The sequence below is a fragment of the Ostrinia nubilalis genome, chromosome 5 (genome assembly GCF_963855985.1).
Source record: "Ostrinia nubilalis chromosome 5, ilOstNubi1.1, whole genome shotgun sequence".
Taxonomy (NCBI): Eukaryota; Metazoa; Arthropoda; class Insecta; order Lepidoptera; family Crambidae; genus Ostrinia; species Ostrinia nubilalis.
In genome coordinates, this window is record NC_087092.1 from 1,941,113 (window position 1) to 1,957,083 (window position 15,971).

Here is a 15,971-nt window from a genome sequence, read left to right on the forward strand (position 1 = left end):
TTGAACGTAGTATTTTAGCGAAGCGTAACACGTACACAGTAGCGCGTAATAATTTTGGGTACGTGGAAATGCGATCAATTAATCGATCGAAAGGGTGAGAGTTCGATTGAGAGCTTGTCTCTGAAACAAGAGCGATAGTTTTCTCTTCCAGTCGAACACTGTTAGATGAAACTTGAAATGGCTCGATAGGCCATTGCGAGATTGGCTGAGCTGTCCATTGAGGAGAGTGAAACCAATTTAATTGATTTAATAATGCTTTAGGAGTTACAGGTCGCGATATTACATCTGCAGGATTTTCATTTCCATTAACATGATGCCAAATTTTTGCGTTGAGTTTCGAATTAATTTCAGTAATTCTATTCGCAACAAATGTGTGAAATTTGTACGCGGGAGAATGTATCCACGTGAGAGTGACAGTCGAGTCTGAAAATGCGTAAATTGAGTTAACAGGATAACGATTCTCTATACTATCGCGAACCGATAATAAAAGATTTGTTAAGAGCAGCGCTGCGCACAGTTCAAGCCGCGCAAGAGATATTTTCTTTAAAGGCGCGACGCGCGATTTGGATGCGATAAGAAAGACTTCACCGGGTGAATCTGCATCAGAGCTCACGCGCACATAAACCACAGCTCCGTAGCATACTTCGCTGGCGTCCGCGAAGCCCATGATAGTGACGTGGCAACCCGCGGTGATTCCTATATGACGAGATATTTTTAATTGCGATAAATATTTTATCTCACTATCAAACCGATTCCATTTATTTTTTATTGAGTCTGGAACTGGCTGATCCCATTCAAGTTCGCGCTGCCAGCATTCTTGAATTAAGAGTTTGAGAAACGCTGTCACAGGGCCTAGCAAACCCAAAGGGTCGAATAATCTAGCGGTTGCGGAAAGAATCGTGCGTTTTGTGCATTGGTCAGAGTTAGTAGAGTTAATTTTGTAAAGAAAAACGTCATCATTAGGTTGCCACTGCATGCCTATGATTTTTGTCGTAATTTCTGAGTCAGTGTCAAAATCGACGAGCTGTGGATTTTTATGCGAATCGGGAATCCTATTTATAAGCTCAGGGTTGTTCGAGATCCACTTAACCATTTTAAACCCCCCGGCCATGAACATCTTAACCATTTGATGGTAAGATTGTTCAGCTTTTTCTAACCCGTCCATCGATGAGACATAATCGTCCATATACATACAGGATTGAGCTTCAGACGCGGCGATAGGATAATTCGCGCGCTCGTCCTCAGCGAGTTGGCGAACGACACGCATAGCGAGGTAAGGCGAGCTAGAAACGCCAAAAGAAACCCTATTGTATTGATAAGTATCAATCGGTGATTCAGGATCAAATCGAAATAATATGCGTTGAAACGGGTGGTGATTTTGATCAAGCTTTACACAGAAATACATCTTTTCAATATCAGCAGATAAAGCGACTGAGAAAATGCGTAAGTTAATTAAAAGATCAAAAATATTACTTTGTAAGTTTGGGCCAGTGTAAAGAACATCATTTAACGACTTTCCAGAGGTTGTTTTACAACTTGCATCTAAAACGACTCGAGTTTTTGAAGTGAGTTTATCTGGTCGGTATACTGCATGATGAGGTATATAATAATTTGGAGTATTTTCCTCTGAATTCGATGCGTTTTCGACTTTTGACAGAAAACCGCGATCGATACAGTCTTGAATATTTTCATTATAGTTAGTGCGTAAGCCCGGAGTTGAGTCTAACTTTTTCTCTAAGTTATAGAAGCGACGCCTAGCAGTAAAGTAAGAATCGCCGAGTTCTGATGGGTCGAGTTTAAATGGCAAAGAAACGGTATACGTCCCAGAGTCGTCGCGAGAATGAGTTGATTGGAAAATGTTTTCACATATTTCGTCGTCAGGGCTGATGTGTCTCTTAGTAGGTACACTTTCAAGCTCCCAAAAGCGTTGCGTGAGTGATTCTAATGAGTGCGAGTCTACATTGCAAAAGAATGCTTTATTATCATTGCGTGAATGAGCTGAGTAGGACTGAGCGCGTCCCATAGCGAGATATCCGAGCGTGGTTTCGATGGCGATGACAGAGGATTGTGGTGAAGTTATTTTATTACTACCTAAAAGAAGCGGGAATATCTCATTGCCTAACAAACAATCGACTTCAGCAGGGATATCGAAGCTGTCATCAGCCATAGGAAGACCTTGTAAATGCGATAACTGGGTTATGTCAACCTTTACATTAGGTAAATAATCGGTTATTGTATCAATGACGCGTGCGTTAATTGTGTATTTACACCTGGGATCAAAGCGTGAGGCAATTGTGAAAGATACATATCCTAGCGACACACTTTCAGACTGACCTATGCCCTTAATAGTGGTAGGTAGCGGATTGACTTTTAAGTTCAGTCGCGCACAACATTTATTTGTGATAAAGTTGCTCATCGAACCTGTGTCTAGAAACACGCGTAATTTTTGACACGTCTTATTATTGTCATAAGTATACACTGACGCGGTGGGTAATAAGACCGTGGTACTAGATTCATCAGCGATCGACGGCGTGACTGCAGAGAGAGACACATTGTTGGTTGGCATCGATTGCAACGGCGGCGTGACCGGACCGGGCGCGGACATGGACGCGTCGGTCGGCGAAAGCGTCGCGCTGCAAGTCAGCTGTTGTGACGTCATAGGTCTATTCACGTTAAAGTTGTCTATATGAATAAGAGTGTGATGTTTACGTTGGCAAACTGAGCAACGATTTTGAGATCTGCAATCTTTAATGTTATGAAAGCCTAAACAATTGAGGCAAAAGTTACATTTTTTCACTAAAGAGTAGCGAGTTGGCGCATTTTTCGAGCGAAAATAACTGCATTTGAACAGGGCATGTTCAGGTTCCGTCTTACAAAGTTGACAATTCTTGCGTACAGCGGATGGAGTGTATGAGCCTTGCGAATTCGGTTGAGATTGGAAGTAATGTTGGTTGGGTTTTACTCCAGAAGCTGTATTAGAAACAAACGACTGTGTCGGTTTCGAGTTTTTAGACTGCGATGCGAAATTCGTTTTATTATTAACGTACGGCTTATTCTGCGTAAAACATAAGCGTAAAGTATGGATTTTATTCTGTTCTTTTATAAAAGTCTTGAGATCATTAAACGTAGGCATTTTTACGTGCTTAATGGATTGTTCAAATAAATTTAGAGTGTCTTTGTCTAATTTACTGAGAGCAATATGAGTCAAAATGAAATCGGAAAGGTCATCAATCTGTAAACGTCGTAAGGCAGCTTCAGCTGAGCAATACTGTTCCAAAAATTCATCTAAAGATTGCGATTTGAAGTTTATTAACTGTTCCAAATACATAGAGGCTTGTACTCTTATGTCTTGGTATTTTTCTAATAGGTTGTTCCAAATTATGTAATAGTTCTCACCAGTCGGTGGAATACCCGAGCAAATTGTAAGTGCTTTTCCGGAAAGTTTTCCTATAAGGTATTGAGCCTTTTCACCTGGAGACAAACCAGTGTTCTCATGAATAAGCGTTTTAAAATTTTGGTAGAAAACGGGCCACTTGGAAGGGGCTCCGTCGAAAGAGACTAGTTCTAAAGGCGGTAATTTTTTTACGAAATCCTGTTTGCGTCGCTCTGTGTTGGCCTTTAGTTGTGCAATGGAGCTTTGCACCGAAAGGATGTTACAGTACAAATCGTCAAACGAGTTGAGTGCGGCAAATGTAGGTTTGAGTTCCTCATCATTTTTCATATAACACAAATTAAGTTCGTCAATAGTATCAAGAAAATCCGATCTTGTTTTTTCAATCGAATGCATGCGAGACATGAAAATTTGTTCAATCTGAGGGTCGGAGACCTTTAGGCTGAGGTCGTATAGTTCCTGAACCCTCTGAAAAAGCGCTTCTTTTTTAGCTTCAAGCAAATTAATTTTGCGTTTTACTCCCTCCATTGTATTGTAGGTGAGCAAACACACGCACGAGAGCTAGCGTTAAAAATGAGTTGAGTTGTGCGTATTTATTTATAATCCAGTAGGAAAATAAAATGCGTAGCGTATGTAAGCGAATTTGAAATTGAATTGAAATAAAATTTTAAAAGATTGAATTTAAAAATACACGTGTTTACAAACAACGAGTTGACGTTTGAGTGAATAGCAATTTCTAGAATGTGCCAAATGTCAAACGAATCGAACTTTCCAGAAAGAATGTGTCACGAGCGAATTTTCTAGAATTTTCTAGAGGGTTGTCAAAATGACGGATGCGTGAAAATGTGTAGTTGTGATTTTCTGTAAGTGTAAAGGATAGGAAATGAACCATGCGGCTCGGTAGGACCAGAAAGGAGTTGTAGGAGATTGGGATAGGAATGGGATGGGATACCTTCGATTGAGCAGACTCCACAGGACGGTCCAAGCTTGGTTCTTCTTTCACTTTCACAAACACTTGAATTTTTATTGAGATGAGTTTAGCGCGCGATTTGGGTTTATTTGAATTGGTTTATTTTGGATACTTATTTAGTATTGACGCCCAGATAGGTAGGCGAAGCGGCGCGTTGCGATGCGAGAGCGAGACTGAAGGTGGGAGGGAGAGGATAGGAAAAGGACTGTCAGAATGAGTGATAGAATAGTGTGACATGAGTTTGAATTGCATGAGGTTTTAATGCTGGCGCGTACAATTATATTGTAAATTACTGGGTTGTTTAAGTGAATAAATATTTATTATTATTATTGTTTCTTAGGCTTTTTTTTTTACTCGAAGTCCATAAGTTCTTCGGTATAACGTTAACTCACGGGCTCATGCCAAGTGAGTTACGTGTTCAGAGTTGATTGCGGAGTTGGAGTCGTCCTGCATGAACTTTCTGACAATACGACAGGTGTTGAGAATCGCTGCCTTTTGCATAGTCATATAGATATTTTCTTTAATGTCCAAATTGCGTAGGGCAGTTAGCAAGTGGTTTGGGATGACACCCGTGCTGGAGAGCACCAACGGTACAATGTATACTTTTTCCATTTTCCATATTTTCAGAATTTCTTCTTTAAGCTCGGTATATTTTTGTATTTTTTCTGTTATGGTTTTATGCAAATTGTGTGTGTTAGGAACGGCTATGTCTATAATATGTACTGTTTTATTTTGTTTGTCAATTAAGGTGATATCAGGTCTATTATTGTGTATAGTTCGATCGGTAAGTATGGCGCGGTCAAAGTATATCTTGTAGGTGCTGCTCTCCAGCACTGGCTTCGGGTTGTATTGGTAATATGGCAGTGGTTTTCCAGCTAAAAGTTTATGTTTGTATGCTAGCTTCTGGTGTACAATGTTGCAAATTTGGTTATGGCGATGGGTGTAATCTGTTTGGGTTAGATTCGGGCAAGCACTTGTGATATGTTGAATTGTTTCCGATTGTCTGTTGCATTTACGGCATTTATCAGTGGTAAGGTTTTTGTCTTTTATAATATATTTTCTGTAATTGCGGGTGTTTATGACTTGATCCTGAATTGCTATCATAAAGCCTTCAGTTTCAGGAAAAAGAGCGCCTAGTTTTAACCACTTGTTGGAAGCGATAGTATTTATGTGAGGTTGTTCAAGGTCGTGACGATGTCTACCATGCAGTTCTTTCCGGCGCCATGCTGCTAGCTTATCCGCTTCTTGTTGTTTTTTGCTTAAGAACTCTTTATTTGTATCGTGTAAGTCTAGTGGTGTATATTTGTCATCTAAATCTGTTGCTGCTAAATGTATTTGACTTGATGTTGATTTTGATAAGAAAAAACTTCTCATTCTCTCTATTTGCCCTTCCCATAGTACCTTTAAATCTATCAGGCCTCTTCCCCCCTCTTCCCTTTTAAGTGTTGTTCTCTGTATAGCTGATTTAGGATGTAGGTAATTGTGTTTAGTAAGTGTAGTTCTTGTTTTAATTTCTAACTTATTGATGTCTGTTTTGGTCCATTTTATAATGCCGAATGAATATGTTAACACTGGTACTGCAAATGTATTTATGGCTTTAAAAAGATTTTTCGCGTAAAGTTGTTTTTTGCATATCAAGTTAAGGCGTCGGAAATATTCAGCTGTTAGCTCTTTTTTTATTTTGACGTGGTGAATTCCCTTATCTTGTTGAATGCCGAGGTATTTGTAAGTTTCTGTATCATCCATAGTTAAAAAAATACTGGAGTCGCTGTTACTTGTAGATTTTACCTTACCTTTTACTACTCTGAGCTTCCTACATTTGTCAAGACCGAATGTCATATTAATGTCTTTGCTGAATTTCTCTGTTAACGTTATAAGGGTTTTCATAGATTGTTCTGTGTTGGAGAAGAGTTTAATGTCATCCATATACATTAAATGAGATATAGATGTGGCGCTTGTTAACTTGTAACCATTATTAGAACTGTTTAGCAGGTTTGAGAGAGGGTTGAGAGCGAGACAAAACCATAGTGGGCTTAAAGAATCCCCTTGGAAAATGCCATTTTTGATCGAAATTTCGTCTGTGCTGATGGCGTTGCAGTTGTTATTTAAGAAGAGGGAGGTTTTCCAATCTGCCATGGCATTCTCCAAGAAGGTGATTACTGTTGGGTTTACTTTATATATTTGCAAAACTCTAATTAACTATTATTATTATTATTATTTGTCATGCGCCGCATGTCGACGTATCTACCATGTAAGCTAAAAAATTAATAAGAAATCCAATACTGCCTGTAATTGTATGTATTTTTAGAACACCAATCTTTTTATGGTAATGGAAAATAGTTATGCATTTAAATGTAATTTGTAGTAATACTGCTCTTACAATAATAGATCAAATGTGATATTTTACAAATTAAAATTATGTAATGCATTATTAATAAGCTAAGATTTTTTTCAACTATTATTTTTATTCATAAGCAATACATAAATAATATGGGAATAGTGACTTCATAGATAGTTGCTATACAAATTGCATGATATAAAATATGAGGTTATTATGAAATGTATTTTGCTGTGGATATTTGTTGTAAAAAAAGGTTAGATTTATTTATTATTTTATATAAATTGAAAGAATTTTATTTTATTTAGGTGATGTTTAATTGTTTATTATTCAACACATGTGACACTAATATTTTGACTGTCGAAGCAGTCTTCAACTTGTTTAGAATCGCATCTAGTAATGTATAAAATATATTCACTATGACTACAATATCTCTTTTCTTAAAGATTAAGTTGCAATCCCTTCCATGTGGGATTGACCAACTAAATCTGGATATATATTTCTATATTATTTACCATCAGTACTATAATGGAATTTTGCAATATTTCATTATGATACTAATAGTAAGTTCAAAAGTACATGCTGCAGTTAGTAAAAAGTAAATAAATCTTAGTTATTAGGACACACATTTAACAAAGTAAAATAAGAAACAAACCGAATAGTATACATAATAATAAAACTATACAATATTTTTTCTAAATGTATAAGTACAAATTAAATTAAGTATTTCATACCTACATTACTTGACATAAATGAGATTAAAATAGCCACTATACAAAAAACAGATTTTCTACTGTAATTTCTAGGGCACTGAAGACACATCTACAGATTGCAATTAAATGACTACTTTGAACTTTTTAAATGTGTTCCTATTGATTTTTTTTGTAAATCATACTATTGCCATGAATTCAATTAAATTTTTTGAAGATAATTACAAATTAATATACTTTATAAAACTAGTTTCAAGAAGAAATAAAATGATATTATTATACACATTATTAATACATTATTGCATATAAAGCATTACTTTCATTTTAAAAGATAGCATAACAAATGTTATGTTTCAACTTTGGTTAGACTTTGCTGCAAAAGCATTGTCAGTATTTCCATTATTGATAGGTAGATTATGTTTCTGTGCTTGTAAAATCATGTTTCTCTTGGCGGAGTACGCTTGCATCCGCGCCAAGCGCACCTTCCTCTGCTGAGGAGTTTCCTGCGCCAACCGCCGGGCGGCGTAAGCAGACATCTTTGCCAGCCTGATGGCCCTCTGCTGACTGGTCTCCTGGGCAAGTTTACGTGCTGAATATTCCGACATTCGTTTAAGTCTAGCCGCCCGTTGCTCAGGAGTCTCCTTAGCAAGTTTTTTAGCTGCATACGCTGACATTTTAGCCAGGCGAATCTTCCTCTCTTCTGGAGATTCAACCTTAGGTCCTGACCCTCTCCGCTGCCTGCGGGACTCACAAACTACTAACAATGGGTCCAGTTCTTGCATCATTGATTCCATTTCTGGTGCCTGGCTGTAACTGCCATGTTCTGGTTTTACAGGAGTAAAACTAGAAAAGTTTGCAATGTGGTCTCCATCCGAACTAGTATTCGAAGTGTTCACAGAGTCATCGATGTCGCACTGCTCTTGTTTAATGGTAGATACCCATTCATTGTTTGCTTTAGCTAAAACAATCTTTTTCCAGGAACAATCTGATGAATTATTGTCACCCATATTGATTGTTCATTGACTGAGATATCCATAAAACCATATTACGATGAGAAATGATGAATTATATACTTTGTAGTCACTGAGGTAGTTTTCATTGTATTTAAGCTCAACAAATCCCTAAAATAAATAAACTCCATGAAATGTTGAAGAACAAACAACAAATCATTCATTCATTAAATAAATAATGACAGTTGACAGCTATTATTAAAACGTTTCTTGGCTTGCGTGCGTTCATTCATTCCATTCGGTCGCGCCAAGATATGAAAAGAAAGGTGACATGGTAGTTGGACCCGTGTTTTATTTATAAGCTCGATAATCTGTGGGAAGGAAAGTGTCAAGTTGGCTGAGTTGTCAAAATGTTGGCATGAGCACAGATTAGAGCGGCCCTAGTATTGGTTAAACGATAAACAAACTGGTACCGAGCTAGATTGTCCAGTAGGTGGCGCTGAATACAATATGGCGTCTGCCGCCCACAGATGAAATATACCTGTCATACTCTTTTATGATCCGTTCCTTTTCATGTATTGCGGTTAAAAATAAAACTATTGAAGTATCAAATGAAACTTTATTGATGAAATATAACATGAAATATTTTGTTTACGAAAATCAATAAGCATTAAAACTATTGGATTTTAAAAGATTACAGTTACTGTTGTGATTACAGTAGGTACATTGTTTTAGTTTTTACATAATGTACTCACGGCTTGACATTTGTATGTAACTCATACAAAATAAGTTGCGTTATGACTTATAGTAAAATAGTTTTTAATGTTCTCCATAAATTCACACGTTCACTCTCACTTTGGTTCTGTCCAATCCAATAGCCACTGTAAGCAGGCCAGATCTACACGTTTCTCACCACCTGTAAAATATATGAAATATTTGTAAATTAAGAGCAAAAAGATGCACATGTCACCGTAAGACTGTAATCTCCTACATCATCTACATTCTACACTAATATTATAAAGAGTACAGCAGATGAACAAGTGATCTGTCTTATCTACCATACCTACTTACTGTCTGTTTTGTTTCTAGATTTGCACTACTTTGTTAAATAAAATTAATTTACCTTGTCAAATGTGTACTTGTCAATCAATTACATGTACATTCACAGAATCTGGATTCCACCAATCTGTAATTAAATAATTAACTTTTATTTGATCCTAGTTGAAAAGCGTCAGAGGATAGTGTTAGAATCATTTTGAGGGTGTTTTAAATTTTAAAGGTACTTACCAAATGTTCTTATCAACAGAAGTTAATATTCATCTAATACAAATCTTCCTAATTTAATGCATTTATGTCATGGCATAACTTGCAAATGAAATGAGTTCATCGTTTGTAATCAAGCATTCTTGGTCTGGTTTTATTGCTTATATAGGTTTCTTCTAAACTTATTAGAATAGGAAGTAAAGGTTGGTTCATCTGGATTTTAAGTAACAGTTGACAATAATGATCAGCACCGGTGATTCCATAGCAAGCACTTTTATTGTAATTGCAGCTTAACACCTTATAAGTTCGATATTAACCTGAAACAAATAGGTACTTAGATTCACTGTATAAAACACGTATCATCATTCACTGTGTCCTGCAATCTATGCCTGCAATGTACCTACGTGTATTGTATTTTGGGTCCAAACTACAAAGTATGTTGTTACTCCATGAAACGATCCATATTTAGTTTCCATTGATTTAAATGGAGTTATGAATGATATTGTAATGAAGATTTAATCCTTTGTGTGGTTCAATACTTGATAAAACATGATGTTGCTGCAAGCTGCAAATTGCAATAACCTTTCTCGAGTGGATATCTTAGTTGAGAGAAATTTCTTCTTAAAACAAACATCAATCCAACTGGCAATCCATGCACATGTAGTTCTTATTAATATTGATTGAGAAATTATTGATTTTAATTAGATAAAATTTGTTTAAAGAAAAACACGTTTTTTCGATGAAAATTTTTGACGTTTTTTTTTTTAAATAATGTCACAGTTGTAGACTTGAGACGGAACTAAATTGATTAAAGTGAAAATTACGACTTTGAATTAATATACTTTTAATTAATCATTTCATTTATAGAATGCAAATAGATTCAATAAAATAATTTATATATAAAAGTTGAAGTTGTAATTCGAAAATGTTTACTAACTTGATTCCAGACACGCAAAAGACCATTGTCGCATAAAGAACAACTATAAAAAAAGTCACTTCCTCTCGGAACTGTCAAAAAAATTCACTCTCTATGGAGCTGTCAAACTCTATGGCGTTTCCACCCCGTGGGCATGAGTTCCATCTGTTTTATTTTGCTGAAATCCATTTTCATAACATAAATTCCGTATAAATTGGTAATTAAGTGAGTTTCCTTGTATTATTTACGTATGAGGTTCTTGAATACATACGTACTTTTAGTATTGTGCTTCTGTAGTGCTTAGTTACCAAACAATCGCATTTTGTTTTTAAGGACTAAACTCCTGTCCTAGGGTATTTTGATTAGTACGCACTTTTGGAGTTTTTGAACCTTTCCTGCCTTAACTTTATCAACACAATTTAACAATCATCCTTTATTGATATATTAAGTATGATTTTAGGAGGTGGCACTATAACAGAAAGTGATGTGATGACATAATGTGTAATTGTTATTGAGCACTGCAAAGGAACTTATCTCTTAAATAATGGAAACTATGCTCGATTCGCCGGTGAAGACGAGCCCTTCGGGGGAGGCCGAGGGATATGTGGAAAGTGAGACAGATTACTCCAGCATCAGGGGCAAGGTATGACTATCATTGCACATCTACTGGAGTATTCTTAGTTTCATCTCTCTAGATACTTTTTCATATTTATTATTGTTTATAGTGTTTGCATTCATCAAAAACTTATTACTAGGTTAACATTGTTTTATGCTGACATTTGATGTTATTTTTGTTCTTGTTTTATTCTACACATTATTTTAATTTTGTATGTTAAATAAAACATGATTGTCTGTTTATGAACATTTGCACCCAGTTGCATCATGCATCAGGATTTATGGTATTTGTTATCAGCACTTACATTACTATAATAAGTTGCTATTGTGTGTGATTATAGTTGTTATTCTATTCTATTTGGATTCTAAATTTTGAAAAAAAGAAATCCAAACAAATGTGATGTAATAAATAATATTAGATGCAACTGTGACACATTATGGTGTAACATAGCAATTATTAGTAATCCTTATCTTTAAAAACAAAAAGAACATCTTTTTTATTGTGCCTACTATATCATTTTCATTTGACCAATTATTATAATACATATTCAAACTCAATTGAAAGTCTTCTTAAGAAGAGAAGTAGTTTACTGCAATATTCATAATATTAGACTTTATGTGATGTAAAATTAAGGGCCATTGCATAACTTGCAGATGATCCTGGTCAGCCCCACTGCCGATGAGTATGAACTATTAAGGAAACAGCTTCTGGAAAGGTTAGAAGCTGGAAATGGAGAAATTATATATGATATTGGACTAGGGGAAGGTAAGTGGCTTTATCTTATAGCTTGTAATTTGTCCAGTAATATTATTTTATGTTATTTGTTTATTAGCTACTGCTATTGCACCACTCAAAAGGATTAGTAGATCAATAGCATTAAGTGTGCTGTTATAAGTGGTTTTGCGAACCAACTACAACTTTATAGTAATATCTTTTTGGAATGGTAAAAATAATGGTTGTTTTTTTTTGTTGATACATAGTTGAATTGAAAAAAAACTTTTTAAGATAAGTTTAAAAACTTTTTATTCATTCATTCAACAACATTGTTAACTTTATCTGCTTAATGTTTTCTTGCTACACACCACTTTCATTGATAGTTGATTGCAATATTTTAAAGATAATTTGTATTATCTTATAATATTTTTATCTCTTGATAATAATTTCTTTGAAAAGACATGATCAACTGACTCATACATTGCATCATACAATTTTAAATAATATGTAACTGTCATGTAAAATTACAAATACTTGATAGCCAAATAATCCAGTAATGTGGAATAAAATATATCCTAATGTAGCTGTTTAGGAGTACTTTGAAATATGTATATAAATACAAAGCATGTATTTGCGTTTAGGCCGGCTTTTTGTATTTGCCGACGTAGTACATACCTTTAAGAATTCCATATCATATGGATAAGCAATGAAAATCATCGACCTGAAAGTATCGTTCGCACATATGTCTTTCCCGCCAATGTCTATTGCATATACCTGTCTTTGCGCAAGCGTCCTTTCACGCAAAAGTCCAATCGTAAACGTCGAGTCTTATCTGTCACCCTTTGTTCGCGGTGGCATCTCGCTTTGCGTGAGAGGGATAGCTACATTCAAAATTTCGGATAACGTTTTCCGGCGTAACCCCGCAGAACCGATGTGGTTTTATAATGGGATACCGTATGTACGCCGTCCACGTATAGTTATTTTGATATATTCCCCAACTAGATGGGCGAGGGCTGACAGAAGACGAGTACAGCGCGTCAGTGGCGACGCTGCAGTCGCTGGTGAGCGGCGAGCGCGTGTCGTGCGTGGAGCTGCGCCGCTGGGAGTGCGGCAGCGGGCTCACCGGCCAGTACCTGCTGCGCGCCGAGCTGGAGCACACGGACTTCATGGAGATCAGGTGGGACGGAGCTCGACTGCAGCGCGTCGGTGGCCACGCTGCAGTCGCTGGTGAGCGGCGAGCGCGTGTCGTGCGTGGAGCTGGAGCACACGGACTTCATGGAGATCAGGTGGGACACAGAGGAGTGCGCTCGTGGTCGTACTACTGAATATACATACTATCTGATGGACGTGACAACACAGGTGCTTGCTTCTTCATCCCCTTCCCCAATAAAAGTGAAGAAAAAAAGATATGTAAGTATATGTTCGAACGATACGCATAATATGTGTCAAAATTTTAGGCTGATTTAAAAATGATTATGATGAATATTACACAATGATGCATAATTGCTTGTTGATTGCGTGCGTTGTCGATATCGGACGTGATTTTAAAATTACGATAGTAATATTGAAAATAGTTTTCCTGATTACATGCTCATGCGTAACTACGATAACTGATATGAAGCTGTTGATATACCCTTAGCCGCATCAGTGCACATATTGCTCATGCAATCGTAAGCGTCACTATGGCATGCTAGGCTACGCATCAAAGACTTTAAACGAGCTAAATTATATTGTCGATAAATAAACCTACATGGCAATAAAACAATGTAATAAACTTGTGTGCAATTAGATTAGAAAAGTAAATAGCGCGTAATTCAAGCAGAACATAAAACAGTGTAATGTTGAACACACGTTTTAAGGCAAACACCATCGGATGCGAATGCGTTAGTTTACCATGAGATAGAGACCCTTGATATGTAAATACAGGTTTCAGAATCTCATACACCAGCTCCTCTCATTACTAAGTGGTCTTAAGCCTTAGGGAACTCGCCCGCCACGGCGACTTTTTGTCGCGCGTATCGTAAACGAGCGACAGCATCGCTACTAACGCGCGTTAGTCGCATTTGCAACGCACTACAGAAGTGCGACTGCATCGCTACAAAAAATCGCCGTGGGCGAGGGCCCTTAAGCTTTGTTCCTTATTGTTGAAAAGTTATAACTTACAATACCCCTATTGTCTATTGTTGGTAATATAATATTGGTATGGGTAAGGCATTGTTGAAAAGGTATAATTTCCAATGCCTTTTCTCTCCCCACAGAGTGGCAGTGGTGGGCAACGTAGACGCGGGCAAGTCGACTCTGCTGGGTGTGTTGACGCACGGCGAGCTCGACAACGGGCGCGGGTACGCTCGCCAGCGCCTCTTCCGCCACAAGCACGAGCTCGAGAGCGGCCGCACCAGCTCCGTCGGCAACGACATCCTCGGCTTCGACAGCATGGGTAAGCTGCTTATTGCAGGTCTACCATTCAAGCGTGCTTTTCTTTAGTAAGCGAAATCACTGAAGCCTTGAATAGAAAACAAATAGTAATGGGTCTGTTTCTGGATATGAGTAAAGCCTTTGACTTTGTTTGCCACTCCCAGCTACTCCATAAACTTCAAAAGTATGGCATAAGAGGCAAAGCACATGAATGGTTGGAGAGTTACTTGTTCGAGCGTTCCCAATTGACCGAAATCAGCAAAGTATCGGGCAATAAAAAGGTTATTTCTCAATCGTCCACAAAAATCAATTGCTCTGGCGTGCCCCAGGGCAGTATTCTTGGACCTCTACTTTTTATTTTATACATTAATGATCTGCCCAATGCATTGAAACATGAATGTATAATATTCGCGGATGACACTACGTTAGTAATAAAATCTAAAGACAAAAATGCCTTAGAAAACTCATGTAAGGATGAATTAAGAAGAGTTGTAGAGTGGCTTGAACAAAATAAATTAAGGATAAATCTTCAAAAAACAAATGCTATTCACTTTAGAGCATATCACCAGGCAGATGCACCTTTGAGTATCAATTACAACAACACACCTATACAACAGGTCAACTCTGCAACATTCCTAGGCATAACCATAGATAAACACTTGAATTGGAAAGAACACGTTGATAAATTATGCGCAAAACTTGACAAATTCGTATTCGCCCTGCGTCGCTTAAGATTAGTGGCCTCTCGAGACACTGCTTTATCGGCATATCACGGTTATGTGTCTTCAGTATTACGATACGGACTAATCATATGGGGACACTCTGTAGATGTACAACGAGCGTTTATGGTACAAAAAAAGTGCATTAGAGCCTTATGCGGTGCTGATTACTTAGATCACTGCAAACCATTATTTAAAACCCTTAAAATCCTGCCGTTACCCTGCCAATACATATTGGATCTCTGCATGTTTGTAAAAAAACATCCACATTTCTTTCCTTTACATGACACGGTGCTTGGAAAATGTAATAGCAGAGACAAGAGTAAACTATATGTTCCTGTGCAAAGACTGCAAATATTCTCTAACAATGTGTATTGTATCGCAATTAAAATATACTCTAAGCTTCCCTCTAAAGTAAGAGAATTGACATTAAACAGATTTACATGCACGTTATATAAATGGTTAATGCAAGAGTGCTTTTACTCAATTAGAGAATATCTTGACATAAAAATAAAAGAATCAATGTTTAACTGCTAACTGACGACTCAAGAGGGATATGTGACATTGTTGTATAGTAATTAAGAATGCGTAATAATAATGATTTATATAAGTATGTAGACATCGATTGTAATTACCTATGATTTATAATATTTCTACGCCAACAAAATACGGCAGAATATGTAGAACTTTGTCATTTTAAGAACTGTTGTAACCATATTCTTTGAAATAAACTATTCTATTCTATTATTTTGACAGCTTTTTAGGGTTCCGTAGCCAAATGGCAAAAAACGGAACCCTTATAGATTCGTCATGTCTGTCTGTCCGTCGGTCCGTCCGTCTGTCCGTCCGTATGTCACAGCCATTTTTTTCCGAAACTATAAGAGCTATACTGTTGTAACTTGGTAAGTAGATGTATTCTGTGAACCGCATTAAGATTTTGATGCAAAAATAAAAAAATAATAATAAATA

The 15,971-nt window shown here is 36.9% G+C and overlaps 2 protein-coding genes and 1 long non-coding RNA gene across 5 annotated transcripts in view; 1 reads left to right on the plus strand and 2 right to left on the minus strand.

Moving 5' to 3' along the window:
• Window positions 1-6,550: 6,550 nt before the first annotated feature.
• Window positions 6,551-8,577, minus strand: LOC135072200 (uncharacterized). The gene has a single exon (XM_063966153.1). It carries the CDS (start codon window positions 8,414-8,416, stop codon window positions 7,763-7,765), a length of 654 nt encoding a protein of 217 aa, XP_063822223.1. The 5' UTR covers window positions 8,417-8,577; the 3' UTR covers window positions 6,551-7,762.
• A 387-nt stretch (window positions 8,578-8,964) lies between these two features.
• On the minus strand, window positions 8,965-10,378 carry LOC135072201 (uncharacterized). 3 transcript variants are annotated; one of them, XR_010257365.1, is made up of 4 exons: window positions 10,205-10,378; window positions 9,647-9,939; window positions 9,483-9,545; window positions 8,965-9,275 (listed from the first exon to the last, which is right to left on the minus strand). It is a non-coding gene; the product is annotated as an uncharacterized LOC135072201 (long non-coding RNA). The 3 variants fall into 3 exon arrangements; XR_010257363.1 differs by having other exon boundaries at window positions 10,027-10,378; XR_010257364.1 differs by having other exon boundaries at window positions 10,023-10,378.
• A 308-nt stretch (window positions 10,379-10,686) lies between these two features.
• LOC135071653 (GTP-binding protein 1-like) overlaps window positions 10,687-15,971 on the plus strand; it is a 28,956-nt gene continuing 23,671 nt past the window's right edge. The window contains exons 1-5 of the mRNA XM_063965418.1: window positions 10,687-10,763; window positions 10,999-11,181; window positions 11,808-11,919; window positions 12,871-13,045; window positions 14,127-14,305. Coding sequence (XP_063821488.1) covers window positions 11,083-11,181; window positions 11,808-11,919; window positions 12,871-13,045; window positions 14,127-14,305 — 565 coding nt within the window. The 5' untranslated portion in view covers window positions 10,687-10,763; window positions 10,999-11,082. The remainder of the gene's footprint in view (window positions 10,764-10,998; window positions 11,182-11,807; window positions 11,920-12,870; window positions 13,046-14,126; window positions 14,306-15,971) is intronic.

Coding starts and splice junctions, on each gene's coding strand:
- LOC135072200 (XM_063966153.1), bottom strand. CDS start 8,416: ATGGGTGACAATAATTCATCAGATTGTTCCTGGAAAAAGATTGTTTTA.